Source organism: Grus americana, chromosome 10, assembly GCF_028858705.1.
Source record: "Grus americana isolate bGruAme1 chromosome 10, bGruAme1.mat, whole genome shotgun sequence".
NCBI classification, from domain to species: domain Eukaryota; kingdom Metazoa; phylum Chordata; class Aves; order Gruiformes; family Gruidae; genus Grus; species Grus americana.
Genome location: NC_072861.1, coordinates 11,156,006 through 11,183,975, shown reverse-complemented (window position 1 = coordinate 11,183,975; position 27,970 = coordinate 11,156,006). Strand labels below are relative to the sequence as shown.

Here is a 27,970-nt window from a genome sequence, read left to right as displayed (position 1 = left end):
TCGGATTTTCCCGAGCCTGTTCCCGGAGCCTGCCTTGCAGTTAAGCTGCGGTGCGAGGGGGGAAGGCCGCCCCACGCCGCCCCTCACCCGTGCATCCCCGGCGGCTGGCACAAACCTCCCGCCCCGCGCCCCGCTCTGCCCCTCTCTCCGAGGCGGCGGGGCAGCAGCGCCGCGGAGGCGGCGGTCCTGCTCCCACGGGAGCAGGAGGGACGGGGCTGCGGCTGCCGGGGCCGCGGGAGCGGAGCGGGGCGCGCATGCTCCGCCGGCCGCGGCCCTCCCCCGTCTCCTCCCCCCCCGCCCGGGGCCGGCCGCGGGGACGGTCTCGACCATTTCTGCGGCCGCGGGGACGAGGGGCCGAGCACGCACGGCAGCGGCTTTCCCGAGCGCCGCGGCCGGCTCTGCTTGCGGCTTCAGCACCGCTGCGCTGGACAGCGCCCGCCGGGCAGCGGCTCCGCGGCGCTGAGCGCCGGCCGCGGCCGGGAGCGCGGAAGGGCGGCGCGGGCAGGAATCCCCGCGGGCAGGAACCCCCGCGGGCAGCGGCCCCGTCCCGCAGCCAGGCTCGCCCTCCGAGGGGGCTGGGCAGCAGCAAGATGTTTCTCCAGCTGACGGTCGCGGTGCAGGTGCTGTCGCTGCTGACAAGCCGGGTGCATGGCTTCCCCAGACCCGGGGGCAAAGGTAAGCGCCTTCGTGAATACATTTGCTCCGTTTTCTCCCAGGCTGGGAAAGTTTTGCAGAGTATAGATACAGAAAAGTAAAGAACTTTCGGTCCACTTGGCTAGAAGCAATTAGATCCTAAAGAAACAATATTCCCAGCGGAAGACGCTGGATCACTGAAGCTGCAATCTAATATTAAAAGGAAGAGGTGGGTGCTGGTAGAGGGAAAAGCTCTGAATTTTTTTCAATCTTTTCCAAGCAGTGTTTTCATCCATTCTACAGCAGTTTCTGCACAAGTGTCTCTCGCTCCGTGTCTCCCCTGGTATTCTGGATGTAAGGGATTTTTAATCTCTTGGTTGTGCCAATCCGATTATTGCTATTTTAGTCAATCTCTTCCAGCATTTCTTCCCCAGTTTGTTTATGAGTTTTCTCATCAGAAAGGGTTTACTGAATCTGTATCTCTATTTCTATTACATCTTTTGCAGAACCCCTCCCTCTGCCCCAAACAATCATGCTTTGTTTAAATGTTTGACTTTTTTATTGCATTCTCATTCTTCTAGGAACACTGAAATTTTTTTACAAGAACTAGCAGTTGGCATCGTATTTAAGACACCTTGTTCTATGGGAGAAAACTATAAGAAAAAATGTGCTGTCTCTTTGTAGTCGCATGCATCATATAACTGAGTATATACGTATGTGTTTGTTTATTCTAGATAAAGCCATACACAACAGACAATTAAGTGTAGAAAGACCTTTGGAGGAACAGGTAAGTGAAATAAAAAATATTTATGATGGTTTTTGGGTTTGGTATTCCCATAATATTTTCAGCATTCAGTTACCAGATCCAAGAATATCCTAGTGGCTTAACAAATGAATTAAAAATAGATTTGCCAGTAAAGTCAATATTGATGGGGTTGGGTACAAAATAGTGTTTCAATAATTTTTAAAAACTGGCATATAGAGTTTTACTGTCCAGCATTCCAAAAGCAGGTCATTAGCTCCAACAGCTCTCTGGTGTGTCACTCCCTTGTATTGACATCCTATGGGAATATAGCAGGAGCTTGGATTGAAGAAGGAAAATGTAACTTGAATTTATCTTAAAATAGAAAGTCTGTTGCAGCTTCTTGTAAAGTCTGGTTCTGATCAGAGGATGCAGTGGTACTGACAGAAAGTGCCAGCGCTTAATCATGTCCTACTTATTAAGGCAAACTTCTTACTAAGAGTGAAGATCAGGCATTAAGGCTTCTGCTGATAGCGATAAATTAAGAAATCACACATTTAGTGTATTTATTTCTTCTGCCTGTTTGTTGTTTTGTTTGTTTGTTTTGTTTTTGTATATCAGATTGCTGAAGCTGAGGCAGACAAGAATAGGAAAATAGCTCCCACAGGTAAAACATCTTTCCTGGTTTTATAGCAATATTCATAATGATATGCAAAGAGGTATAAGATTTTATGTCATGTGTGCATTGATATATTTTCCAGAAAATAAGCCAGAGTTCAGGAATTATTCCTTTGCTGATGACCTGAATCTGCTAAAATCAGTAGCAGAAAGAGAGAGGAATGAAAAGGAGAGGGAGTCAATTAGAAGCTCTTTGTATGAACAGCAACTGGCCATTGATGATGCAGACTCCACCAAGAACCGCAGGCTTGTGGATGACTATGACTCCACTAAAAGTGGGCTGGATTATAAATTTCAAGGTATTCTATAATCATTTTTCAGTGACTTTTAGGTTAGACTTCTCTTGCAAACTGATTGCAATCATGAATATTGTACTCACCACTAAACATGAGCTTTATTTGTTTCTGGAGTGCAATTTCAATTTTTTCCAGTTGTGGAAGCTTGTCATATTACAATTAGATTTTGAAACACAATACAAAAGGATTGCTGCTGATTTTCACAACCTTCTTCCATGGAGGAAAATCCAACTGTGTAATTTGCATTGTGTTTTTTTAGCAATTTAGATTTGATGGAAGGAAAATGGGACATATTTTTAAATGAAAATATATTTATTCTGGTTTGAAAGGAAGAAGCACTTTTATATAAAGCTAAATCACATATATTTATTCCAAATGTTATGTGCAATGTTAGATAATTTTCCTCATCACAAAGCTAAAAGAAGTTACCAAAGGCCAAAGAATACTTGCATTTACTACGGGGGTAGTTAATTGACTTGTAGTTTAAGTGAATCCTCTGAGAGTTGTAAGCAGCATTTAGCTCAGGATATTTTTAATTATATCAAAGTATGCTGATCACAGACCAAAGCTTACTCATCATATTCACTTTTCTATTGGTCATGATGATATTATTTGCCATAAGTAATGATTACATAATTAAAACTTCATTTCCTGAAATCCAAACAAGAAGATAGTATGCTGTTTGTCATGATCTGTTTTGATCTAAGTGGCTGTACAATGAAAGTAGATACCAAGAAGATGCACGTAAGTGGATATGTGAGCAGCGTTCTCTCATTCTTACATGTTTTTCTATAAACAGGAGAGTAATCTCCTGACATTCACTTCTGCTCTTCCAAAAGAGCCAGGCAGAAAGACATTTTTCAGATGTGGAAAATGGACATGAAAACTTTTCATTGGGACTGATGTAATGGATTCCAAAGTGTGTATCAAAGTATATTCCTAATGTGTCTAAAAAGTGCAGCTTTGTTCTGAAGAGAAAAAGATGTGGGCAGATATTTTTTACTAGATGTCTAATCCAAATGAGTTAGGACAGTCAGCACACAGTGAAACTGTAATCCTTTTAGATGATCCAGATGGCCTTCATCAATTAGATGGCACTCCTTTGACTGCTGAAGACATTGTTCAAAAAATTGCTGCAAGAATTTATGAGGAAAATGATAGAGGAGTGTTTGACAAGATCGTTTCAAAACTTCTAAATCTGGGGCTAGTAAGTATCTTGTTAAGACTTCATTTAGCTGTTTTGTGTGTTGGTTTAATGCTCTTTCAAAAAACAGTTTGGATGAACATTGTGTCCAGCTAATAACGCTGACTTGAGTGAAAATGAATGGGATTCAGGCTCTGGGCAAGCTTCTTGGCTCATTTGGGCATATTGGTTTAGTTCTGCAATAACATTGTTGTTCCTGTGATGGTTTTGCAACAAAATAGGCCAAACTGCAGAATGTTTCTGATGCTGAGAAAACATTCACTGATTGTACTCCTCCCATGTCTGCCCTCATTTTTCCTTTAATTTCTCCTTTGATTCTCATTGAGGTTTTTTTCTATTATCAGTTTCTTCTGGATGTTTATGGGGAAAGGTCCTATCCACCTATTAATTATTGTCATCAGTGGACATATATTGATGCTGGTTAGTTAAAGATACATTTCTCATTGTTACTGATTTTTAGCAAGTCAGAGTTTGTCTCTGACCTCTGAATGTCTCAATGGTTTTAGTCATTGCACTATGGGATCCTTATATTTTAAAATACTAACCTTATCTTTTCTGCACTAGATTTTGCAATTAGCTATTGCATGCTGAATCCCACTGATTACAAAGGCAGCTGTGGGACAGCTGCATGGTAAAGTTCTCATTCAAGTGACAGCTGTTACAAAGCAAAGAGAAAACATTTTGATGGTGCCATAGAAAGCTATTTGCTTTTTCCCTTTCCGTGTTACTGTATTCTGTTGTAGTTATTCAATTGTACATAGGTATGTTGCAGAACATATATATACACACACACACACGCACATATATATACATATATGTATACCGCACTTGCAGCTCCATCTTTCAAGCTGGACTCCGTTGTGTTCAGCCCTACGTGGGTTTGTTTTCCTATTGGAGGCTATATGTGTGGATGAGTGGTTTTTATGTATACACACATATTTGATGTGTGTTTGTATGTGTGTATACATACATTTATATAAATATAGACATGTATATATGTCTGTATGTATACATGCAGCGAAGGTATTACACCTAATTTGGCTGTGCTCAGCTTTGAAGCAAACATATTTGAAGCAACCTATTTACAAAGCTCAGGTTTTATATTGATGTTTAATCTAGGCAAAACACAATATTCTGTAAGTACTCTGCACAAATATTTTAACAGATCACAGAGAGTCAGGCCTATACCCTGGAAGATGAAGTGGCAGAGGTTTTACAACAGCTAATTGCAAATGAAGCAAAGGATCGTGAGAAGGAGTCTGAAGATTTTGATTACCCTCCAAGCAGAACAGACAGTGATACAAAAGAAAAGCAACAGGAAAGAATGGTAATTTCTTAGATAATCATTTTGACTCACTTGCCAAACGGTACAAGTAGGCCAATACACTGCTTCTCTCTAGGGAATAATTAGTTCAATCTGGAAACTAAAGGTGTTCCTAAAGAAATTCCATCAGATATAAAAGCAAATCATTAGTTACTTCGAGGTTTATGCCAGATCTCAAAAAGAAATAACTTTGAGAAAATAGTATAGTCTTCACCTTGTAATTAGGAAAATGTTGGCATAAGATTATGATGCTATTTATTGTTCTGTTAACGCTATCACCAAAAGCAATGTGCTTATAGATATTAATTTTTTATGTCTTTTGTGGAGACACCAAGCAAAGCTGATCAGGATAGTTTCATTAACGGAGAAATGGATGATACATTGGATAACACATGGTCATCATCTAATATCTTGGAAAGAAGAAACGAGCTGCCTTCTGAAGATAATTTCGAAGATCTCCAATATTTTCCAAACTTTTACGCACTATTAAAAAGTCTTAACTCAGGTGAGCTCATCATGTGTTTACAGAAATATTTAGTGGAAAAAAAAAAAGAAAATTAAGAGTCTCACTGTTTTCTCCTAGACCTTTTCCTTCCCCACAGCAACCCTAGTTCCAAGAGGCCATGTGCTTTAAAAATGTTCTCTAAGATGCATAGCAGAAACTAATTTGATCAGTGACTATGGTAAAACATTGGGAGGAACAACATCAGCACTGCAAACTGTGTGACCTAGATAGCCCTTCCCATCTTGTGCTGTATGATTCAGGAGTCCTGAATTCTTTTCATTCCCGTAATGGCATGATGAAAAACCGGCAAATTGTTTTCTCCAGAGATCTTTCCAGTAACATCCTTGTCTTCTCAGCCAACAGACGTACAAGTAAGCCACAGTAGAATCCTCGCAGTGATGGTACCAGTAAATGAGTCTGAGCCTCCCAGCCTTTTCACAAACCACAGGTTTGCTGTTTATTGCAATGAAAGCTCTGCACATCTCTTCCTATTCCGGTGCTAGACATCATTGCCTTCCAGTTATTGCAGGCAAAATTGTGGCACCTTGCCACAGCCCCTTTGTCATCACACTTTACCATACACCCATTTCTGCAGCCAGCATATCTTCTCCTCTGTCCAGCACAGTCAGCAACAATTTATGCTGTAGATCCCTTGTCCTGCAGGTGTCTTAATCTTGCTTCAAACTGTCCCCATAAACACCTGAGTGTAGAGCTAGAACAAAAAACCTGAGGGCACATTTTGCTCCAGTCCAATCTACAAACCTCATATTCTTCTTCCTATTCTTTTCATTATCCTGTGGTAGTTTTGCATGCTAGTTCTTCTCCTTTGTCTACTCAAAAAGCAGAAAGGTGCGTTGGGTTTAACAAGTTATCAAGCAAATAGAACTGGGTCCCACTGGCTGCACATCTCTGCCTTGTCTCCTGCTTTATGCTGTTCACCTGCTGGCTTGTATCAAGCTGGAGGAAAGGCGATTCAATTGCATCCTACAGCTGTGTGTTAAATTGCAGGCAGCAATAAAAAACCTGTTCAGCAGCTCTCCAAAGGGACTGGCCCTCTGCCAAGGCAGGGAGTATGTTTCTGACTGTCCCTGTCTGGCAGTGCCCCTGGCTCTGTTGGGTCCTTCGGTGACAACCTGGGGTGCAGTGAAGAGCTTGTGTCACTGCGTGGTGGGGGAGTTTCATGCTGCTAATGCGGAAATAGCAGTAATGCTGTTCAGCAGATAAACACAGTGGAAAAAGAAAGCTAAGAAGCAGCGATTGTGAATATAGTCAGAGATAGGTACGGGCAAGAAAGATGGATTTTTATAATGAAAAATCATTGTTCATTTCCTATTCTGGAGTCGTCATCCTCCCAACCATGTAATACTATGTTTTCCCAGTACCTGAGTCATGGTCTTCTGCACAGTAACAATCTCATTTGAGTCACTTCATATTTTTGTCATTGAACCCATGGATCTTGTGGGAGAAAGTATCTCTGAGCTATCTTCCTCATACAGAGCCAGACTGATCTACTAAGTTGTTCACAGCCAAATAAAAGAAAAAGATGGAGACTGTAGAAAACTCTGCCTATATCTGCCCTCTAACCAGCAATTTGAACTCTACCAAGTCACTTAATCTCAGTGTGTTTAGTGTGCTTATCTCTAAAATGGAATTAACACGATTTGCCTTCCATAACATAGACCTTCAAGACAAAAAGTTATAAAGAAGAATCAAACCCTGAAGTTTTAAAGTATATTCAGATGTACTTTGCAGCAGCAGTTTAAAGGGAAACATGTATAGGAGTTCTTTTTGCTAATCCAGCACAGCATTTTCTTTTTACTGACTAGGTCATTTATTATGCATGAAGTTTGTGCAGAGTTTGCAGAACTGAATTTTTCTGAGTTGCCTGAAGTCTTTGACTAATTTCGCTTTATCCCCTCATGCAGAGACGGAGGCAAAAGAGAAAGAGACCTTGATAACTATCATGAAAACCCTGATAGATTTTGTGAAGATGATGGTTAAATATGGAACAATCACACCAGAAGAAGGAGTTTCCTATCTGGGTGAGAGTACATCCTTTATGCAACAGTGTTATTAATGCTATGTTCTTACTCTACCAACAGTCATAATTATATTGTCATCTTCTTTGCTCTTATGACTCCTGTTTTAGACGTGTTCATTCAAAATGTTAAAAGCTGTACTTTATTATTCCACTTTCACACTTGATTTCAATGGCTTTATGTCAGGGGAAGATTAGTGTTTTGCTCAGTTACACTGAGGTGGATAATGTACCTGCATTTTCCAAAAAGAATCCAGCACTTCAGCACCTTTAATCTGTTATGTGTAAGTAGCTAGAGTAGACGCGACCTAATGCTATGGTCTTCTACCAAGTAAAATGCCTTTTGTCTATGAAAAGTGTTGCATCTTGGCACAGGAGTAGTTTTTGAAGCACTCTTTTCTGGCTCCATTGTTGAGTCTGTGTCTATGCGGATTTTGCAAAATTGTTATAATCTCCTGGAGAGGGATTTTTTAACAGCCTGGTTTTGCTGTTTTGTTTTGTCTTGTTTTGTTTTCTCACACACCTCTCCTGGCTTTTACAAATTCTTTATATTAACTGTTGATAGCCTTTCTGGTTAAACAAGCAGAGCTACAGAAGAAGGTTTATCTGCATAATCTCTGCACAACTTTCATTTTTCTGAAGTATTTTCTGAAGTATTCTTGGTCTGGGTTAGCCAGAAAAGTTTTTGTTTACATCAGGGCAATTTCTCAGCTTAATAAATCAGCCTGTCACAGAGGTAGGACTGGCAATGATCTTTCATGACTTCTGCTGGCTTGTTTGATAAGGGCCACTGCAGATACATGATTGATTGATGCAGCTGTAACTGTACAGATTGATTATCAATTACTTGGCTGCCAGTGGATCATGATTCACATTCAGTGCGTGATTGCACTTCTTCTCTAAAGAATTCCTTGTATCTCTGACCAAGATTATCCCTTTATTTTCTTTGAGAAGTCCTTGAATTTTGGAATATTTGGACAATTTATGCTACAGTTCAGCTCTTTATTTCTCTGGCTGCCTGTTCATTTAAAGAAAGTTGCACATAAAGAAATGGTTGATTACAAGCACAGTAATTTCAGTGTATTTCTACAAATGAAGATAATAAGGCTTGAGCAGATATTGCCCTCACTGATAGCGTTGTGCCAAAACTTAATAGGCTAAATTCATCCCTGATGCAAGACCACTCAGATAATGGAATTACACTAGGGATGCATTTTATTCCTGCTAAAATTCAGGGCAGTTGTTCACATTGGCTTTACTTTGAGTAAATAAACAGTGTAACCCTGGAAACAAATTGCCATGATGACATAGTACAGAGGGCAGGGATTAGGTTAAGAATTTCAGAGGTCTGATTTAGTCTGGATTTAAAGTAAGACTATCAACTGATGTATCCAGACTCTGCCTTGCAAATGAGTGATTTATGCAGAGATGGATTTTGTACTCCATCAAAGCAACTCACTATAGCGGAAAAAGCTTTCTCATAGGTCTCAAGTTGCTTCTGTGGTATTCTTTTTTTAGACTTGCTGTTGAGAAATGACCTTAAAGCTGACCTTCATTTATTGAGCTAATATTCTCAAATATTCAAGAACGGCAAGCACAGGAGAATCTTAGCTTCTTGCAGTATCCATAAGAATGGCAGCAGTTTTATTGCCACCTTTATTCAACTAAAAGTTACAACATAATATACTCAGTAATACTTGAATAGGTATTGTGTTTCTTGGTGCAGTTTGGGTTAGGGGATTGATGCCTAGCTGTGTTTGTTTATAGCAGATAAAGGAATGAGTATGAATGTCCGTCAGAGAGACAAAACAATCAAAAAAATTGGCAGCTTTTAGTTGTTCCCTCAGTCCAAAATCAGTGAGCAGATCCCATGCTAGTCAGTGGAAAATACCTACTGGGTCTGCACAGATGGATGATATCCTTTCTCTGGTTTACTACAGTAGGAAACTGCCTAAATTACTGTTCCCCACTCTGTGGCTGAAGCCATGCGTAAGCTATGTCCCTGAATTATACATTCAAAATAATAAATCATTTACTGAATCAAATCACAAGCTTTTGTGCCTCTCACATGGACATAGAGACAGTGAATTTAAATGCATATACCAGTAACAGCTGGTTTGGGATTTGGAAACCACAGCATTATGTCATCATCATTGTATCCTACTCTAGGGGAAAGTATCTTGCTGCTGCAGTGAATGATGTTACTAGGTTTAGCTTTAAGTTACAAAGCATCTAGCTGCAGTGTGGTGCAAGAAAAACACACATGCACACTCCTACAAATGCAAGGAAGAGGAGGTTCATGTTTTAATACATGTATTCAATATGCTAAATATAATCTGTAACATAGAGCCCAGAAAGCCAAAACCAATGTATTCATATATCTGAAAGAGGAAAAAAAGTACTGCCTACCTTTTACAGTATATATTCAGAAAGCTCTGGAAGCATTAAGGAGAGGCTGTAACAAACTGATATAAAATGTGCATTCAGCTGAAATGCATCATATGCCCTACTGGTGACAAAATGCCACTATCTTCTATCACACTTTACTTTCTTAACTATGAATGTTGCATTTTCATATACTGGGAGCAATTCTTCTGTAGAGTGAAAGCCTCATGCTATGTTTCTAGCCTGTTCAAAGGCTTTCAGAAACCTTTCTAGAAAACCTATCTGCCCTCTGAAGATTGAAAGCTGCTTCAAAATCATTTTTGCAATTAAAAGAATGGACAAGCATTGTTGGTACAGAAAGCATAAGGTAATCAATCATATGACACAGGACCACAGTTACACGGATGGCTTGTGAGTTCGATCCAACTGTGGTATCCACTTACCCACCTACGGGCTGGTTGTCAGCATCCAGCAAATGCTGCCCAAACAGCTGAACTCTCCTTGTGTGCCCCAACCTGCCAGAGGCACAGGCTGTTGTCACTGAACGGGTTGAGTATTGGGAGGGACTTAGAACGCTTATTGAAACAATGCTTGCTGTTGGCAAGGGTGCAGTGACAGAGTGGAATGAGAGTTGGAATCCCTCCACATAATGACCAGCGGAAAGCAGCAAAAAGCTTTCAGAGAAGTTACGACTGATTCAGCATAAAGTATTTCATTATTCATGGCATTCATACTGTTTCTGTTGCATAAGTAGCTGATACTGAATTTACATGCAGAACTGAAAGGATTATATCCTTCATGGTGCTGAGTGCTTCAAGGGAAAAGGTGCTGTTTGAGCCAATAGTAAAGTTCACTTTGATTTCAGCAGAGCAGAATAAGGAATGCATTGTGTAGAAACTCGTACTGTTTGAATATTAGTTTGTGAGTAATATTTCACTTCATTCTCCTTCTGTCTGTTGAGTAGTGTCATGGTGGAACCTCCACTCTGATAGCTTTTCTGTCAAAGCCATCTATCACAGACCAGATAAATATTAAGGAAAACCTTCATCTACACCACACAAAGAGGAGGAATTTTCTGTGTGCTGAGTGACTTTTCCTGCGTATGCCAGGCTATCTAGCTAATTTTAAAATGAAAGCGTATCAGTCCACTACCATCCTGGTAAAAGCTCTATTTCTAGTAATTATGTAAACTAAACTATAGTTTTGTGACACATTTATTTTATTAATATTGTTGTCAGCTTAGAAGCAGGAACAAATGGTTTCTGCCAGTTTGTTCAGATACATTTGTAAATCATCTGCCACTAATAAGAGCAAAATAATGAGTGATTTTTAGAACCATTCTAGGAAATATTTGTATTTAAAGTCTAGTGGACCATAACAAAAATAGAGCTTTCAGAGGTGATATAGACAAATTCTTAAGAGGTACTAATGTGAATTCTTTTTACACAGTACATTGGTTATATTCTCCTGCCGTACATACACTGCTTACAAGAGTAGATTTGTAGCAAATTTACTCATTGCCACCCTAACCAAATGAAAGTTGAGTTATCCAACGAACTGTTCCCCTAGAAATGTAAATTAGTTACGTGCACATTGTATTCTTGTGTGGAGTTCTCATTTATTGACATATAGCACAAACTTTTGCCATCAATACTTCTCTGTCTCACAGATATATAGAAGCTTCACCGTGATACTGCATATAATGCGTATTTTATCAAATCTTATGATTGAGGTTGGTCATTTTGTTTTCAGTTTCTAAATCAGGGCTTCTGTATCTTCCACAACTGAACAATGTTGGAGAAGAGAAAGAGGTGAAGGAGCGGGAAGAAAATTAAGTTTAAGCACTCTGTAGCTTTGCTCTTTCTGAGCACTTTTCGCCTCCCTGTAGTAGAGCATTTGGCTTACTGGAGCCACAGTGTACAACACACAGCCACAGCAGACTGGCTGGGGAGAACCCCCTCCCCCCCCTTTAATCAGGAGGGAAAATAGAGAAATTGCTCCAGCTCAGCAGTATGCAGTGTTTGAGTCACAGCTGCCTCCTTCCATAGACCAAACCAAAGCCACCTCTCACACCACCTCCCTTTGGCTCTGACTCACTGTCAGAATCCACACTCTCCCCCGTGACTGAGTAGGAGATTGTGTTGGTTAGAAATGGGCATGAACAGATGTCTCTGTTTACCTCTTCTACCTCCTCATCATTTGTTCTCCACGGACGATTGGGAAGAAGACCAAACTGCAGGACGCACTAGCAATAGGGAGATGGATGGTTCATTGGTGAGCTAGTGCCGAGATATACATACACTCATTAGTTTGGTCCTTCTTTAAGGTTATTGTTGGGACATTGTTTTACTATAATACTCTCTTTTAGACAGACTGAGGCTGCATGAAAAAAACCCCAGGGGAAATAGAAGAGGCAGAGAGTCTCATATGTTGACTTTTAACATATCCCTGCCACTCCGTGCTGAGGAGTATGGATGAGTTGTTCTGCCTCTCACATTCATGCTCCGTACCCTCCACAGCTCCACTTCTGAGGAAGGCAAAGCTCTGCAATTTCCCTGGCACAGGCCAGTGCATAGTAGACACAATCTGTCCTTTTCTTGGGAGAGGAGGAATACTGTGACTAATCCCTGAAGTTCTCGTCAGCACAGATGCTGCAGGCCATAGGTCTGATCCCGGCATTTGTTTAGTTAGGCAAGAACAGGCACAGAGCCAAGAGTGTGAGGTGAAGAGCAGATCACAGCACAGACTGGCACCATCTTCCCCTGCTCACTGTCTCCAGAAGCAGATGCTCCCTGATGCGGACTGTGTGATTTGAAAGGGGTGAGAGAAGATGTGGCTAAACCAGTGCCAGAGGCTGCAAGTGATGTATGAACAGTGTCATGTGGACCTCTTGTTCTTTCCTTCATTTTGACCTGGGAGATGAAGGGCATCGGCAGTATTTCATACAGGGAACTATTCATGCATATTACCTTCTTTTTCTCTTTTTAATACACTTTTTTTCAAAGGGCTCTTTGTTGCTACTGTAGGTTTTCTTCTTAAACATTAAAATCTTTAGTCAATTTTGCCTATCTGAATTTCCCTTTGGTGATTTTGCTTGCCCAGTATTACTTTATCATATGACTGAAGCATACAGCTGCCAGTGGGAGTTATTTAATTTCAGGCAGATCTCTTTTCTCTGCAATTTATTTTGTATCTGATGAACTAAGGTGACACAGATGCCAGTATGCTGTACTGTTCTTAAGAACATCAAGAACTCTCATATATCTAAAAAGCAGAAGTTGGGACACCTCAGATGGGGGCAGTGGGCCTAATACTGAGGAGCAGCGGTGGTGGTGTAAAGTATACGTGAATAGTTAAACCCAAGATGAATTTGCATGGAGGTAAGATAAAAGAATGTGGGGACAAAAAGTGTGCAAAGGTCCCAGACAAGACTGGAATCTAGGAACTATGTTGGTCGCTGAGCCCACTGCAACTTTATAGCTTTTCTTTCTGTAGCCTCATCCCATGCCTCATCCGTGTCTGTCCCATGCTACTTCTGCATTTGCACAAACAAATGAATGTTTTTTGCCCCCGCTGCTTAGATCTTATCTCCCATTTTCCCCATTTAGATTCTCACTGCATAGAAAAAAAGATGGGTAGCTATCGTGTGAAAAGTCTATGACTTAAGTTCTTTCTTAAGAACCAGGACCGTTACACACTACAGTAAATGGGCATCACCTAGAGGTGACAATATGTGTGAGCACGTAGTATTTTCAGTATCCATAGGATCTAAATTTTCTCAGATATCTTTTTGGGAGACATCTAGTAGTTTTAGTATTACTAATTCTTTTTCCCACTACATTACATGACTATCAAATCATGTGTACAAGAACAAAAATTAATATAATACAGTTGATTCCTTTGCTTATCACTATCTACCCTTTAAATTTGCAGCTATTTCTTGCAAATATATTGCCTCTTGTTCGGTTTCCCTTCACTGCCTCCTCTATGGTTTCCCAGCTGGATCCTTTGTAAGAAATCGCCAGCTCCTCATAGTGTCTCTTTTTTGACAAGTATATTGCTTAGTCCCTGAAAATCTAGGCTTTGCATCCTACCAAGTGGTTTGTGTTTCTAAAGAAAGGAGGGCAATGCTTTTATTTTTTCTCACTGTATTTAATAGCTGCATAAACCGCCCCCCCCCACCCCCCTGCCCCTTACTTTCTGAATTCAGTATCTCTCTGTTGACAGCTGAGCAGAGACCGTAAGTTATGATTTGAGATGATGATGTGGGTGCGGGGTAAAGAGCGTGTCGCTGAACTTTCAAAACTAAGCTCCATCCCACTCCTGCAGTAGAGGCGGCTGTGTGATGCTTCAGTCCCAACCGTTGTGTTTATAAAACGCACGCTATAAAAATATACTTAAAATGTGTGTGCAGGCCATGTAGCAGCCTCAGGATGGGAAAGGGTTATGAAAGGACTGCACCACGCAGCTCTAGCAGACCTGGAGTAATGCACAGGAAATGCTTGTAGAATATTGAAAGGATAAATCTGAGAAATAGTCCATGAGGCAGGGAATTTAATAAGGACAATAAAGGAGACATGGTCAGAGCTTTGTTCACCTCAAAACATATCTATTTAATTGTGTTTTACTTTTTGAGTTGCTTTTAATCTGATTGCTGTTGCTGTTTTTATTTCAAATCATTCTGACCATCTTGCCTGTAATCCATTTACAAGTGATACCACTACCTGGGGTTTGTCACCTGACATGTCATTCCTCGCGGCAGCGTTAGGCTTCAGACACGCTATGATGACAAATCAGTCAAACAGGAAGATTCAAAAAGAAAATGCCATGTCTTGACATGTAAGGCAGGGAGCTGGAAAGGAACAGGAGATTTGCGAGGCTGAGACCCATGTGTAATCCCACAATGGAGGGATTTCTCTTGTTCGTCACAGTTTAAGCAGTTTATGTGACATAAGCATGATACATGTATGAGTTGACTAAAGGTTAAACTCTGCTTTTGGCTACATTGGTGAAAATCCAGTGGATGGTGACAGTTCTTGGACCTGCACTCATGTAAGCTAAAAGGAGAATTTAGCCAAAGAATTAATCAGGTATGCTATTCCCCACAGAACAGTCACAAGCAAATGCTGAGATGTCCTGAGTTTTGTCACAGATGGAAAAAGGCCTTGCAAACTCTCAAGGATCATCTGCTGCAGGAGACAGAAGAGCCCTGTGAGAACTGTGCTTTTTTAATGCCTGGAATATGTGCATCTCATAAAAGCAGTGATCAGCACAAAGCTTGCCAGCTGAAGCTGCTGTAGTGTGTGAACTCATTAAGTAAACTCATTTTTTAGCTATCGTTAAGATTGATTTCAGGTACCATGATAATCCCTTTTTCTCCTTTAATAAACACAGCCTTTCCGTGCTGTGTGAAAACAGAACAGCAAAGCAGCTCTTTCTGTGGAAGTTTAATGACATGAAATCTCAGCTTCAGTCAATTTGATGAGGATAGAATATGAAACTGCCTCCTGGGCACAAGACAATTATGCAGATGAAAAAACCCTTTGCAGGAAAACTTGCAAGAGTCCAGAAAACACTGTGAATCTGTCGATCTATAGACAAGGGTCCATTTCAGGCTTCCATTACCAATTCCATTAAATACTCGGATGGGTACGTTAGTTTCTGCCTCTCTAATAAGAACAAAATAATTTCATTTGTCATATTTTTTCATGTAGTATTTTTTCCTGTGGATTTAAAGGGTGCTACCGCGGTGCATTCTCCCAGAGTAAAGAAAAGCATTCTGCTTTTATGCAGTTCAGATTTTTGGATGCCTGACTTGAAGGACTTCAGAGTTTCAAAAGTGCTGGGAATTTGCATTTTCAGATGCAGTTAATAGGATCTATAACTGACATCTCAAAATGCCTACTCAAAATAAGAGCCCTCCTGCAGCATGAATGCTTCAGTGAGTCATGCCGGATCAAAGAGCGGGTTAGAAAGCAAGGCAAGGCAGAAACCAGATCTTCTGACTCCTGGTGTCTGGTTCGAGTGATGAGATTATACTGCTCCGCGGAAAGCCGGCCGCCAGAGGAGTGACCTATTTTACCAACGTAGGTCACTTCCATTAGCTCAGTAGTTACTGTTCTGTTGTTTTAATTAGTGCCATTTCAAATAAGTGGCCGGCTCTGTGGAAAGGTCAGTACCTTTCTGAACTCTTCCTCTGTAAAGATTACGTTGCTAGGGAAATGATACCGGAAAAGTAATCAATTCTTGTTAGACCTCCAAATACGACATGCAGTTGCTTAGCTGCTGGCCAGGCACATCTCGGTTCAGGAGATGACTCACTCCATCAGCGTAACTCAGAGCAAACATTGTGCAGCCCTGGCCTAGCCACATATGACAAGTACAAACATGTTTTGAAACAACACCAGCTGTTAAAGATGTTAATTCTGCAGGGGAAAAACGGCAATAAATCCTGTTCAAGAAGAACTGGGATTCTCTGGTAACATTCTCTTTATGATATATATGTAGGTACACCAGATAATCCCCATAACCATGAACAGGCTTACGTAGTTAACTCCTCTCTGTTATGCAGAAAATACAGCTGCTTATGAAATCTTGAGATTCATGTTGGTGTGCCATCTGGCTAGCAAGATGGCTTCAATATTTCTCCTGTAAAATGTAGTCCTTATTAAAAGGCCTGTCATATAAACTTCTCCATATTATTAGAGATGAAATAAAGCTTTGAAAATGGAATATAGTCATTATCATATTCACTCTGGCTTTAGTGGCAAAGCTTGGATCATTAGTGGTCAACATTGCCATATTATACTTCATATGCAGAAGTAGCTGTTCAATGCATATGGCTGGAAAGCAATGCATATTACCATGGTGCTGTACTTGACAAAGTAGTAATAAATATTGGTTATTACTCATATATTGAGTTCAAATGAAATTGTTAGCCAAATGAAAAGACTCAGAGCAAGTGGAGAATTCCTGATGGGATTTATAGAAGTAACCAAATAATGGAGGCATTTAAATCCTGTTGCCTTCAGTAGCGCATGCCATTTGTGGATACGTGTACAACTTTTAAACACTACAGTCTACCAACATAACAAAAACATTTGGAAATATTGTCAGGATGCAGACATTTAAATCTAAAGATGTCTAAGCGAGTTATAACTCCATCTTTTTGTTTTCTGCTCATACAAGCTTACTGCAGCAGTGTCTAAATGCAGACGCTTTTACGACAGAACATGAAAGGCACTTATGAATCAACGCACTTACCTATGTGTGGCATTTTAAACATTTAAATACTCCTATTTATTTTAAGATACTATATTGACACTTAAAATTAAGCCTAATTTAATAGATTCTGCTGGATTAAGGTCTAAAATCAGCAACATTTTTGCATTTGCATGAATTAGTGACAGAGAATAATCTATTCACTTGAATTTACAAAGGGTTTTTAAGTTCTTAGCTGTATAATCTTATCCTAAAAACCGTGTATCTTACAACAGAGAAGTCCTTATATTTCTACTGGAATACTAGTATGGTACTGATTCAGGATAAAAAATAGTATCTTAAGCTCAGCTGAAAGGAATGTTTACAGTCCTTTCAATAAGCTTTGGATCAAGTGATTAGTGAGGCATCAATACCACCACTATAATTCTGGCTTGGTTTTTTTCTTCATCAGTATGTCTGATCCAGCTTGTAACCCAGCCCAGACCTGTTCAGTTTAGGGTGTATAGCACATTAAAAGGATATGTTCCAAATTAAGATAGTTTTCATAAAAAAACCTAATGTGATGTAGAATTGACAGGGTGCAATCAGACAAGGTGCTAACAAAAACGGCTTACATTTTAATTTTATGTAAATAACAAAATATAGAGGACTCGGGCAGACAGGATTATGTGATTTCTCATCAGATGGCAGGCAGAATTGCTTATGGTGATCTGCCATGAAGAGAAATGTGCTTGCTAAAAACTAATCTTTAGCTTTCAGTGCTGAGTATCTCTCTGATGGAAAAAGATGCTCCCAACTGGTGGATAAAATGTTGGCTTTACACAGAAGATGTGATCTAAAATATTTACTAGCCCTATAATATCTATTCCGCCACAGTTACCACATCTTATACTGAGTACTTCAGCTGTTTATATAAAGGGAATATTGGCAATTCAAAACAAAGTCCCTCAAAAATACCCCACCAACTTTTTTGGGGGTCCATGTTTAAATGATTTTTTAAAAAAAGCTGATAAAGGGAAAGAAAATTCTACACCATGTCCATAATATGACTGAGGAAATATGGCAGATTGTATGATGATCTGTATTTGTGAATATCTATTAAAAGTTGTGTTTTTTCCCACATAAGCATACAATGTTTATATCTGAAACATCCATTTTGATGAAAAGGTGCTTTTACTTTCAAAATAGAGGAGTTCAGCACTGAAATTTGCATAGAAAAACATTTTCTAGACTTCTAGAGCTGTATACATGGCCACAGCTGTCTACTGGGTTTTCAGGTAAACGCTTGACCTCAGCAATTTGAAAAAATATTTGTTTTAATCAGTTCAATTTACATATTTATATCATCTAAATATAATTTAAAACCTTTTGTTAGACTTCTTTTCCAATGAAACCATATAAAATCCAGGCAGATAAGCAGTTTGGGATAATATTTTCCCACCAGGATAAAGCACATATTTCATAGTTTGGTATACTTTGTGAAGTTAATTAAACCCTTTCATTGCTTTCATCAGAATAATTTGCTACAGACAGTTATCTATATTTTGTGACTTATGTGATTTAAATAATTAGAATATATATGCACACATTTACTGTCTTTTTGAATATTGGTTCGATTTGGTACACCTATTGTCATGATTTATTTGTTCTTTTTTTTAATACCTTCCAACCCAAACCATTCTATGATTCTATGATTTGTTTGTTCTTTTAGCGTTGGCTCTGCATTACTTCTGCAGAGGCAAGGATGGAGACTGTTCTTTTAGATTTCTACTTACCATTCAAACTGGTGTTGCAGAGAATGTAGTATAGAATCTGCATCGTATCTGTTGACGAATAACTGGGGTTTGGTTTTGTTTTGCCTTGATTTCTAGAAAACCTAGATACAATGATAGCTGAGCAGACAAAGAAGAAGCTTGAGAACCCTTCCATTAAAACCAGAACAAACCTACCACCAGCAGGTACTTACTCTACAATTTTGTCTCGTGGAATAACACATTTTCTAACCTATTCAGTTAAAAGCCTGCTAATTGCTTTAGAAGCCAGACTGCTAGTTAAAGATACAGTCCCTCAAGGGACAGCTTGGATGTCTAAACACAAAACAAGAGAGGAATTTTTACTTAATTGTCCAATCTTTGAGAAGTATATTCACATCCTTCAGTGGAGTCCAGACGTTACACATATACAAAAGCAAGTGGTATTAATGCTTGTTAAGACTTAATAAAAAAATCATTCTTTGTGAACTTTGGATCTAGTGAATGCAAATTTCCTGTCATTTTTCTCTGCACAAAGGAATGTGCCTTTATGAACTACATATTATTGCATTTTAGTCACCTGTATTTGGCTACTGTTTGTAAGAGCAGAAACAGGCATTCCTGTTTCCAGACGTCTGGGATAGAGATGACTTCAGAAACCACTTCAAGCCTGACTCCAAAAAGGTTCTTCCTCAATCATCAGTCAAAATGTTTTACTTCCTAAAGATCATATTGATGTGATTTAGAGTGCTTTTGGTACTTTTGATACAAAATTGCTCTTATTGGTATTTCTTTAGACAAGAGTAGTGAAGAAGCAGACAGTACAAAGGAAGAAGCAGCTAAAATGGAAAAGGAATACGAAATCTCAAAGGATTCTACAAAAAATGAAGAACAAAATGCAGCAGGGAACAGTGAAGAGCCCAGAGGTACAAAATAGCCGTGGCTTTTCCTACATGTGTACTCCCCAAATGATTGGAATCTTTTCCTATCTTTGATATTGTTTTTCCATTGTGTTAGCATAAATATCTTGAGTTTATAGTTGCTGGGAGTCAGCGCACAAGAGCTTGATTCGGAAGTGTAATTATTTGCTTACTTTTAAACATATGAAATTATATCCCTTGCTGAGTAACGCCATAATCTTTCACAGAATTCAGAGCCCCTTTTGAGAGCAATATGAAATGTATTTTGACACAGTAGTGCAGAGAGATTTTGCTTCTTTGCATCTCTGGCTTTTCAGTGAAATCGGATCATCAGGATATTCAATATTCTGAGTGAGCCCATTGATTTCTGTAGTTTGTGTTAGAACAAGCTGGTACTGAAAGGTATTGAAAAGTTCTGCAAAGAGAAAGAATTTGCATTACTCACTGCCAGAGGTTAAGGGTCAGCAGCAATTAGCCTGCATAACTTTGACAACCTATTACAGTAAGTTAATGTCTCAAACTTAGCACAGTTGTACTTTTATTATCCTAGTTGTCTCAGCATGGTACATAACGCCACGTGCCGTGCTACATTAGACTGTACTAGCTGAAGTTGCTGTGTCCGTAGGGTGCAAGTCAGCTGCTAGATCTCAAAACACATCTGCAGAGGACAGTGTGCCTCCTTACACTATACTTCAGAGCCTGCATCCCAAAGACAAGCACTGCTAAGCTTTTAGCTAATCTTGTATAACCAAGCATTTCTGTGATGTCCAGCACAGCTCTCCAATATTTAAATACAAATTTTTGTCTCTCTCAGCTTGTATTAGAAGTAAATCTTAGAAGTGGTCAGTGTATAAACTTGCAAGACAAGAGTGGGTTCATTCTAGGTCTGCATGTGGATGAAAAACTTACCGAGGAGAAGGACAGTTGGACAAATTATTTTGGCAAGTGAGGTTTACGAGACAGTGCTTCGGGCTCAGCCATGTCTTTTGATAGAGCGAGTAGTATAGTCTAGCTGCATATCCAGAGTAAGTTGTCCCTATTGCGCTCAAAATACTCCTTCTTCATCAGCAATTTCTTGACTAGACTTGATGGACTTTCTTAGGAATTGATGTATAGACAGGAGATTTGTCAGTGATGAATGCTGAACTTCTGAAGGGAGGATGTTTGTTGGGGCAGAAACCTTTCAGTGGGTTCTTACTGCTAAGGATTTAGCGTAATCATCCATGTTCTGTAGTCAGTTGGTTTTAAAACATTGCTTATAATCTAGTTTGCACTGATGCTGTTTTATGCTCGTACTCTTTTGGATGCCTGTGTTTTCACTGCAAAATGCTTGGCAATGAATCGCAGTAGTCAAGGCTACAGTAGATTGTAGTTCATTGGCCACCTGGTTCAGTCCTGTGGCACTGCAGACATGTAAGCTATTAGCCAGTCACAGATAGAAGGTGGCACTTTTCCCAGCAGTGGTTATTTGAGCAGAGAAGAGGAAAATAGCTCAAGATGGCTGTCTAATTTCACAGTAAAGAAAAATTGTCTCAGTACCCGTGGGAAGTGATAAATAACATATTTCACTTGTCTATGGAAGATTTGTCAGTTCGGTTTGGTTCAGGTTATTTTCCTTTACCTTCAGAAAAATGTTTGGCCCAATAGCTTTTTAGAAATTTAAATTGGATCCATATTTAGTTCTTTGTCTGATCATGCAATGCCCTTTGCTCTTTCACAGAGTAACTTACTATAAAGCTAACTCTGCACTCCCAGCTCAAAAGTGACTGTATATCTAATACTGTATCCACTTACTAATGGGACCAGACATGCATAGTTGGCAGTAGCAGCCTTCTACATGCTAATCTCACTAGGGGTTTTTTTCCTGACAAATGTAAGAACATTACATCAATAGAGCTCCAGCCAAGTTAAGAATTCAAAATCCATTAGCTGGAATATTTCCTTAGGGGCCTTATTAGGTAATCCTTGAACTAATTCTGTCCTGTGTGCTTCCTGGTCCAAAAATAGCCATCACTTTAAATTTTCAGCTATAACAAGGAGTTATCATGGTAATTTTAATATATCCTTTTTCTCAGTAAATGTAAGTAGCTGTATTTCAGCTCTTCTTTCAAAAATATCACAATCTTAGATTTGCTGTATGCTGTTAGCACTACTGAATGGAGGAGTTTTCTAACACATTGTATATGAGATACTCAAAGCTCTCAGTCTTATTTAAGTCATTCCTAGCTTCGTCTTGCTGAACAATTATTACGATCAAAAGGCTACAGGTTGCCTTTAATCCACATATGCAGTATCTGTGGATACCACCAAAAGTTATGTATACAGATCAAAAAAGCCATGATCCTAAGTTTGTGGATGACTAATCTTGCACAGACAAAATCTGCTGGCCATCTGTGGGAATTTTGCCTGACTAAAGTTGACAGGACTGAGCTTTTAAACAGAAACTAAGAATAGTTTTAATCTGCCTTTGCTGTGACCAACTTCACTCAGTTAAGCAAGCTGCATCAATCATTGGTGCAAGTGCCTGATTTCTCTCTCACCCTTTCCTCTAGGGAAAGCTGAGGCATATTTGGAAGCAATCAGGAAGAACATAGAATGGCTCAAAAGCCACAACAAACAAGGTAACAAAGAAGGTATGAAGTAAAAAGCCTTGACACTGGGGTGGGCACCATATATATTACAAAGCATGTAATTTAAATTGTGTTGCATAACAGCATTGTAAGTTCAACAATAGTAATGTGAAACTGCGCTTGTCTAGATTATAGTGATAATTAGGGATGTTAGAGTTAAATAATACAGGTCATGTAAAAGTTAAATCAGTGAATAAAAATAGTAAACTGAGGCAAATTCATATAAACTGGCTCAAACAGTTGGCCACAGACACACAGTGATTTAACTAACCTAGCTAGAGGTTAGTCTTGAGCTGTCCAGAGAGTCACGGTGGTCTGCCTGTCACCCAGTAACAGTATGTCATTTTTGTCTAGTGCTTCATGTCTTAGTTCAACATGTTAATCATAATGATTTTATATATGAGGTAAATGTATTTTAAATGTCTGGCTGTGCCTAGAAAAGCTCAGTGCATCTGGCTAGCACTGTGCATGCCATCACAAATAGCAATGAGTTTTGTTTCATAACCATAAATAGTTAAGATACAAACTTATGTCACTAGCAGTGTAATATACTGGATTACAGCCCAAATCAACCCTAATGACTTGTAGCTCTCACACGCAAAGCTGCGTGGAAGGGGAGCAGTGACCGAAGCAGCTGCACGGGGTATGCTCACCAGTTGCCCCACCGCTTGACTCTTCCTCAGAGGCAGGGCTGTATGAGAGCTGGAGGGAGGGAGCTAACAGCAGCAGGATTTCTAGCTTATTTTTCACAGATCTTTATCTATCTGTATCATGTTTGCCCTCAAGTTCTTACATAAAGCCAGCCTCCTGCCCCTTCTCTCTGGCATTGCTGGGGTTTCTGCCGTCACTCGCTCTGGTTCCTAGCCAAGGGGTCCGTCCTTGGGGTATGACTGGTGCCTGGCGAGAAGGATCCTTCTTGCATCAACCAAGCAGAGGGGGATCTGAGATGAGATTAGCCCTGGGCAATCTAGCCACCCTCTCTGTGAGTTGAAGTGCATATGAATTACATTTCAGAGACGAGCGCATGCCTGCAGCCCATCACTTTCATTTTCCTATATAGAAACTCCGTAATAGGAAGGATTTTTTTCTTTTATTTTTTCCCTCTTAAAATCATTTCCACACAATGGCAGCAATGGCAGTTAGCAACAGACACACATATTTGCTCAAGAGTTTTGCTGTCAATTCTAGTAAATGTTTCTGTTTATTGGTGTACTCATTATAGTAATTAGATCTCAGTCATGTATGATTATTTCTCTGTATCACGCACACTAACCGGGCAGCCCTTCACTCCTCGTCATAGTAACCTTTCCTCTGCACTACTGCAGTCTGAAAATGGCTGTGGCTGCAGATCAATAGCATGTTATCTGCCTGTGGATGCATTAAGATGTACACTTTCTGCGTAGATGGATTTTCATTTGCACTAAAATGTCTTTATCGTCCTCTAGCAATGGAAATGGGCCTTAAAGTTAGTGTAAGTTACAACAAAATTAGAATCGTGTTCTTACTCTTCTGATACATTATCTTTATTCTGCCTTTCCATACTTTTTATTTTCGTAAAATGCTAATTCAGTTCTCTTGGGATGATGTTAAAGGAAGTGCAGTCAGGGTGAGCTTATCTAACCGTGAATGCATTGCGCTGTGTTTCTTCAGTACAAGATTAGGTGTTATTGATGTGCTCATCAATCATTTCTCCACTTCAGCTAGCACCTGGGAGCTAGCGGAAAAGTGATTCACAGAGTAATTTGTGTATTAAAATGGCCAGTCTTTTCCACTCCTGTTCATAGATTGGTTTACTCACTGAATATACTTGAGGAGGTTTAGGTTTTCTTCAGGCATATGTTTGTAGATCCTTAACTTTGTATGAATTTCAATAGAAATTATTATTCATTCAATGACTAATGACCCTGGAAATGTTAATTTGCATTTTCCCAGTATAAAAATGTCAATTGCCTATTAAGAAGGCAAGTAAACTTGAGTGGTCTGGATGATATAAAGAGAAACATGCCAAAAGCCTAGATTTTGGCCTGTTTGGTTTTGTGTCCAAAGTTTGTTTTGCATATATACGATATATAGGCTCTGTAGGCCTATCCTTAGTATCTCCCAGACCTGGCTTGATCTTTGAAACCAATGCTTTTTAAGAACAGCTCCTCTGCTGTGTAAATTAACATCACTCCCACCAGAAGACATCGCAAAATACTTGGATAGTTTATAGTTTCATAACACTAACAGTAGCCATTTAGGAATGAAAGTAAATTCTGTAATTAATTGCAATGGCAAATGGCTTGATTTGAATATGCAAGTAAGACCTCACTTCATTTACCGTAGCAGCTTCGCAGCAGAATGTAACGCTGTAGCTGTTGTGGGGAATATAAACCAAAACTGATTTTTCTAATTACTTGCCCAAATTAATAGGTTGTGAATAAGTATTAGAAATTAACAGTTATCAATTTCTAGAAAAAAAAATCAAATCAATTTGCCATGAGATATACAAATTAGCCAGAACTGTATAGTATCTTAATGGTTGTAATCTCATACAGAATGTTTATTAATTAAACTTTTACATCTCCACACAATGATCTTAGAGTTGTAAATACTATTCTAGAAGAAAAATAAGCTCAGGAATTTTGATGTGAATACTGTGGATAGCATAGTAATTTAGTATTTGTTGTTCCATTAATTTCCATTCCAGGATTTCTTTCCCTGGAGACTCTCATTCTGTCACCATGAATGAAATCTCACAACCTTATTATTAAACTGCTAGGTACTGTTTGTCCCTATTACTCAGATAAGATGGAGAGACAAACAGGTTACATTCTCTTAAGCAATGCTGGTACCAGACCAGACATGAAATCCTGGCCTCAGTACAGCATTCCTATTAACTCAGATATGCAGAGGACACCTCTGCAGGAGTGGGGAGTTTTGAATATCAATTTTCTGTACTACTTACTTGAAATTGCCTTATACTGTTATAAAAATAATCGCACAGCATTAATTTGCTTCTTAATGTCTTTCTATTTCTATCCAATTTTGGCCAGTCAACCATAAAAAGACAGCAAGTCATTATTGTCCATTTTGTTAAGAATGTGCAGTTCGAAAGAAGGTCCTTCTGCTTATTGCTGTATGGTGATAACATGGGAGTACATTACAAAATCAGTAGTAATATATTCTGAATGTTCGGTCTGTGGAATAAGTAATTTATACTGAAAAAATCAGGATCTATCTGTTTTTGTGAAAGATATTAATTCATTTAACTTAGTATGAACCCTTAAGACATTGATGTTTTCCAGACTACTAACTTGTGATTCTAACAACTTAATCTTTACATTTTATGCAGCAAATTATGTAACTGAAACTTGTATTGTGTTTACATGTGAATATACTGGATCTGTTGCCAGAGTTATGAGTACACAGTAGGTTACCTTTTTATGGTATTTGGAAGATTGTTCTACAGCAGAATGCTTTTCATGGAAAATAGTGATGTTTTCCAGCATAGGAAAAGTCTATTTAAGGCATATGGCGTGAATCATGCTGCATAGATGCAGCCGTTGATCAGAAAAGGAGAAAGGATCTGTCAGCACTGTATTGCAGATCGACATACAAAGATTGTCAAAGACTGCTTTGACACTAACGCTGTTATAAAGGCTACTCACTGCAGTGTTTTTCAAGTCAGGATAGTATGTTTTGTATCAAGGTAAATAATTGCATTATTTTGATTTATTTTCAGGAAGTTGCTTTCTTGAATTTCCACTACAGATGTTTGTAGTAAATGGTAATTTTACTGGGATTTCAACAGAAAACAGTCAATTTAATTCTTTCATTTGAATCCATGACAGTTGTGAAAATAATAAGGTTTTAACAACAACTTTTCCATGCAGACTAGAACATCAAATCTCTGGACCAGAAAATATTCTTACTTTAGTATTTGCCAGCAAGCAATCAAGAGCAAGAGATGATTATTCTTCTGGAATAGTAAATGGACCGTGACATGTAAAAAGACTTTGCGCAGGTGTTACTTTTTTAAAATTGTTTTTGCAGGTTGCACTTGTAGTGAGTTCTCTTCATGTTGGATGAAGTGCATTTGTTGGATAAACTTTACAATGACATTGTTTCTTAGGTGAAGCAGTATAATGGCAATGACTCATTGTGCAAATGAATTCTTATTTTTCAGACTATGATCTTTCAAAGCTGAGAGATTTCATTGATCAGCAAGCTGATGCTTACGTGGACAAGGGCATCCTGGACAAGGAAGAGGCTGATGTTATTAAACGCATATATGGCAGCCTGTAAAAAGCTAGTGGCTGCCAAACATGTAGAAAACTAGTTTAGCTTCCCCTGCTCCCAGCTCAATGACTTACAGTCGGTTATTTTGAGGATATCATTAGAAATGCTCTGTTTACATCGTATTGACAACTTTCTAGGCAGAAATGAAGAGCTGTAGTGCTCCATACACTGACTGCATACTGTATTTTCCTACACTCACAAATCAACCCGTAACGCCAAATTCTGACACTGAATCTCTATTTGACAGGGTAAATATTTATGTAATGTTCTCTTTGATTTATTATTTGTATTTGGTTTACTTTTGTAGATGAACCAATCATTTCTGATGGAAAGTTCTTCTAATGCTACATCTTTTTGCTCTCACTCCACTAGCTTTCTATAGATCCAACTATGTAAAGGGCATTATTAGGAAATAGTTCATAGTTCTCTAAATAAAATATTTGAAAATAATTTACCTATTGAAGTTTTCATTAATCTTAATATGATTTTATATCCAGAAATCTTGTTTTAAATCCTAATACCTGGGGGGTTTTTTGACCCTTTTTTATTTCTTTATGTAGTATTCTATAACTTGGACTATAGTGTCCTTGGCTGACTGATACATCTTTGACACTACAACTGCTTTTCATATTGCAGAGCTGTATTCCCCCCATTGTTGCTTCATTCAGCATGTATAAACTTTCTCTTTGGTGCACCATTTGATGATTGTGCATGCATAATTTGTTGAATTCCCGATGTGAGTAGCCTGATAACAAGTGTAAATAGCCATTACTTTCTTTAAAGAAAAAAAAAAAAAAAAAAAGGAAAGCAATTCAAGTAGTTTTGCATGGGAATGGGAGTTTGCAACTAGAGATGTTTTTAGGAACAGGGGCCCTGCTTCTCAGAAAGACTTAACTTAAAGAACCTAGCATATCTCAGCATCTCCGAATATCAAGGCTGTGGTGTGTTTACTGACTTCTGATCTGTGTTGAGCAGTGTTATTTTGGAAAACTATTTTTGGGGCATATAGATGCTATCATTAGCCAAGAATTTGGTACCTCTTGAAGAGTGAAAAAGGAAAACAAAAATGTCACACTCATTCTTCTTCCTCAACTTACAGAGTTTTCGAAGAATGGTTTATGAAATCTTTTATATTTAAGTGAATGGATAATTTTATCTATGAAGAACTCATGAAGCAAGATCAGTTGTAAAGAAGTTTTTAGAAAAGTAAATTTTAAACTGAGTTCTATAAGACAGAAGTCCTGAGACTTATCCCCTGCAGCAGTCATTTGTCTAAATGAACTCCAGGAAAGCCCTGTTCTCTTTCTTTACAGGTTCTTCATTGCTAATTGAGGTTATCCCTCCTCTGATTTTTTTTTTTTT

At 39.0% G+C, this 27,970-nt stretch overlaps 1 protein-coding gene across 4 annotated transcripts; it reads left to right on the top strand.

Moving 5' to 3' along the window:
* The first annotated feature begins 59 nt into the window (after window positions 1-59).
* Window positions 60-27,970, top strand: SCG3 (secretogranin III). 4 transcript variants are annotated; one of them, XM_054837026.1, is made up of 12 exons: window positions 60-675; window positions 1,368-1,420; window positions 1,997-2,042; window positions 2,137-2,352; window positions 3,414-3,556; window positions 4,719-4,880; window positions 5,205-5,382; window positions 7,308-7,424; window positions 18,898-18,984; window positions 19,575-19,703; window positions 22,250-22,318; window positions 26,496-27,970. In XM_054837026.1, exons 1-12 carry the CDS (start codon window positions 255-257, stop codon window positions 26,612-26,614), a joined length of 1,740 nt encoding a protein of 579 aa, XP_054693001.1. In that variant the 5' UTR covers window positions 60-254; the 3' UTR covers window positions 26,615-27,970. The 4 variants fall into 4 exon arrangements, with proteins under 4 accessions (XP_054693001.1, XP_054693000.1, XP_054693002.1 ...); XM_054837025.1 differs by having other exon boundaries at window positions 22,250-22,330; XM_054837027.1 differs by lacking the exon at window positions 18,898-18,984 and having other exon boundaries at window positions 22,250-22,330.

Excerpts from the sequence above, each read along its gene's own strand:
- SCG3 (XM_054837025.1), top strand. The coding sequence starts at position 255 with ATGCTCCGCCGGCCGCGGCCCTCCCCCGTCTCCTCCCCCCCCGCCCGG. Across the intron at positions 1,421-1,996 it reads AAAGACCTTTGGAGGAACAG|ATTGCTGAAGCTGAGGCAGA; the intron begins GTAAGTGAAATA and ends TTTGTATATCAG. Across the intron at positions 5,383-7,307 it reads ATTAAAAAGTCTTAACTCAG|AGACGGAGGCAAAAGAGAAA; the intron begins GTGAGCTCATCA and ends CCCCTCATGCAG.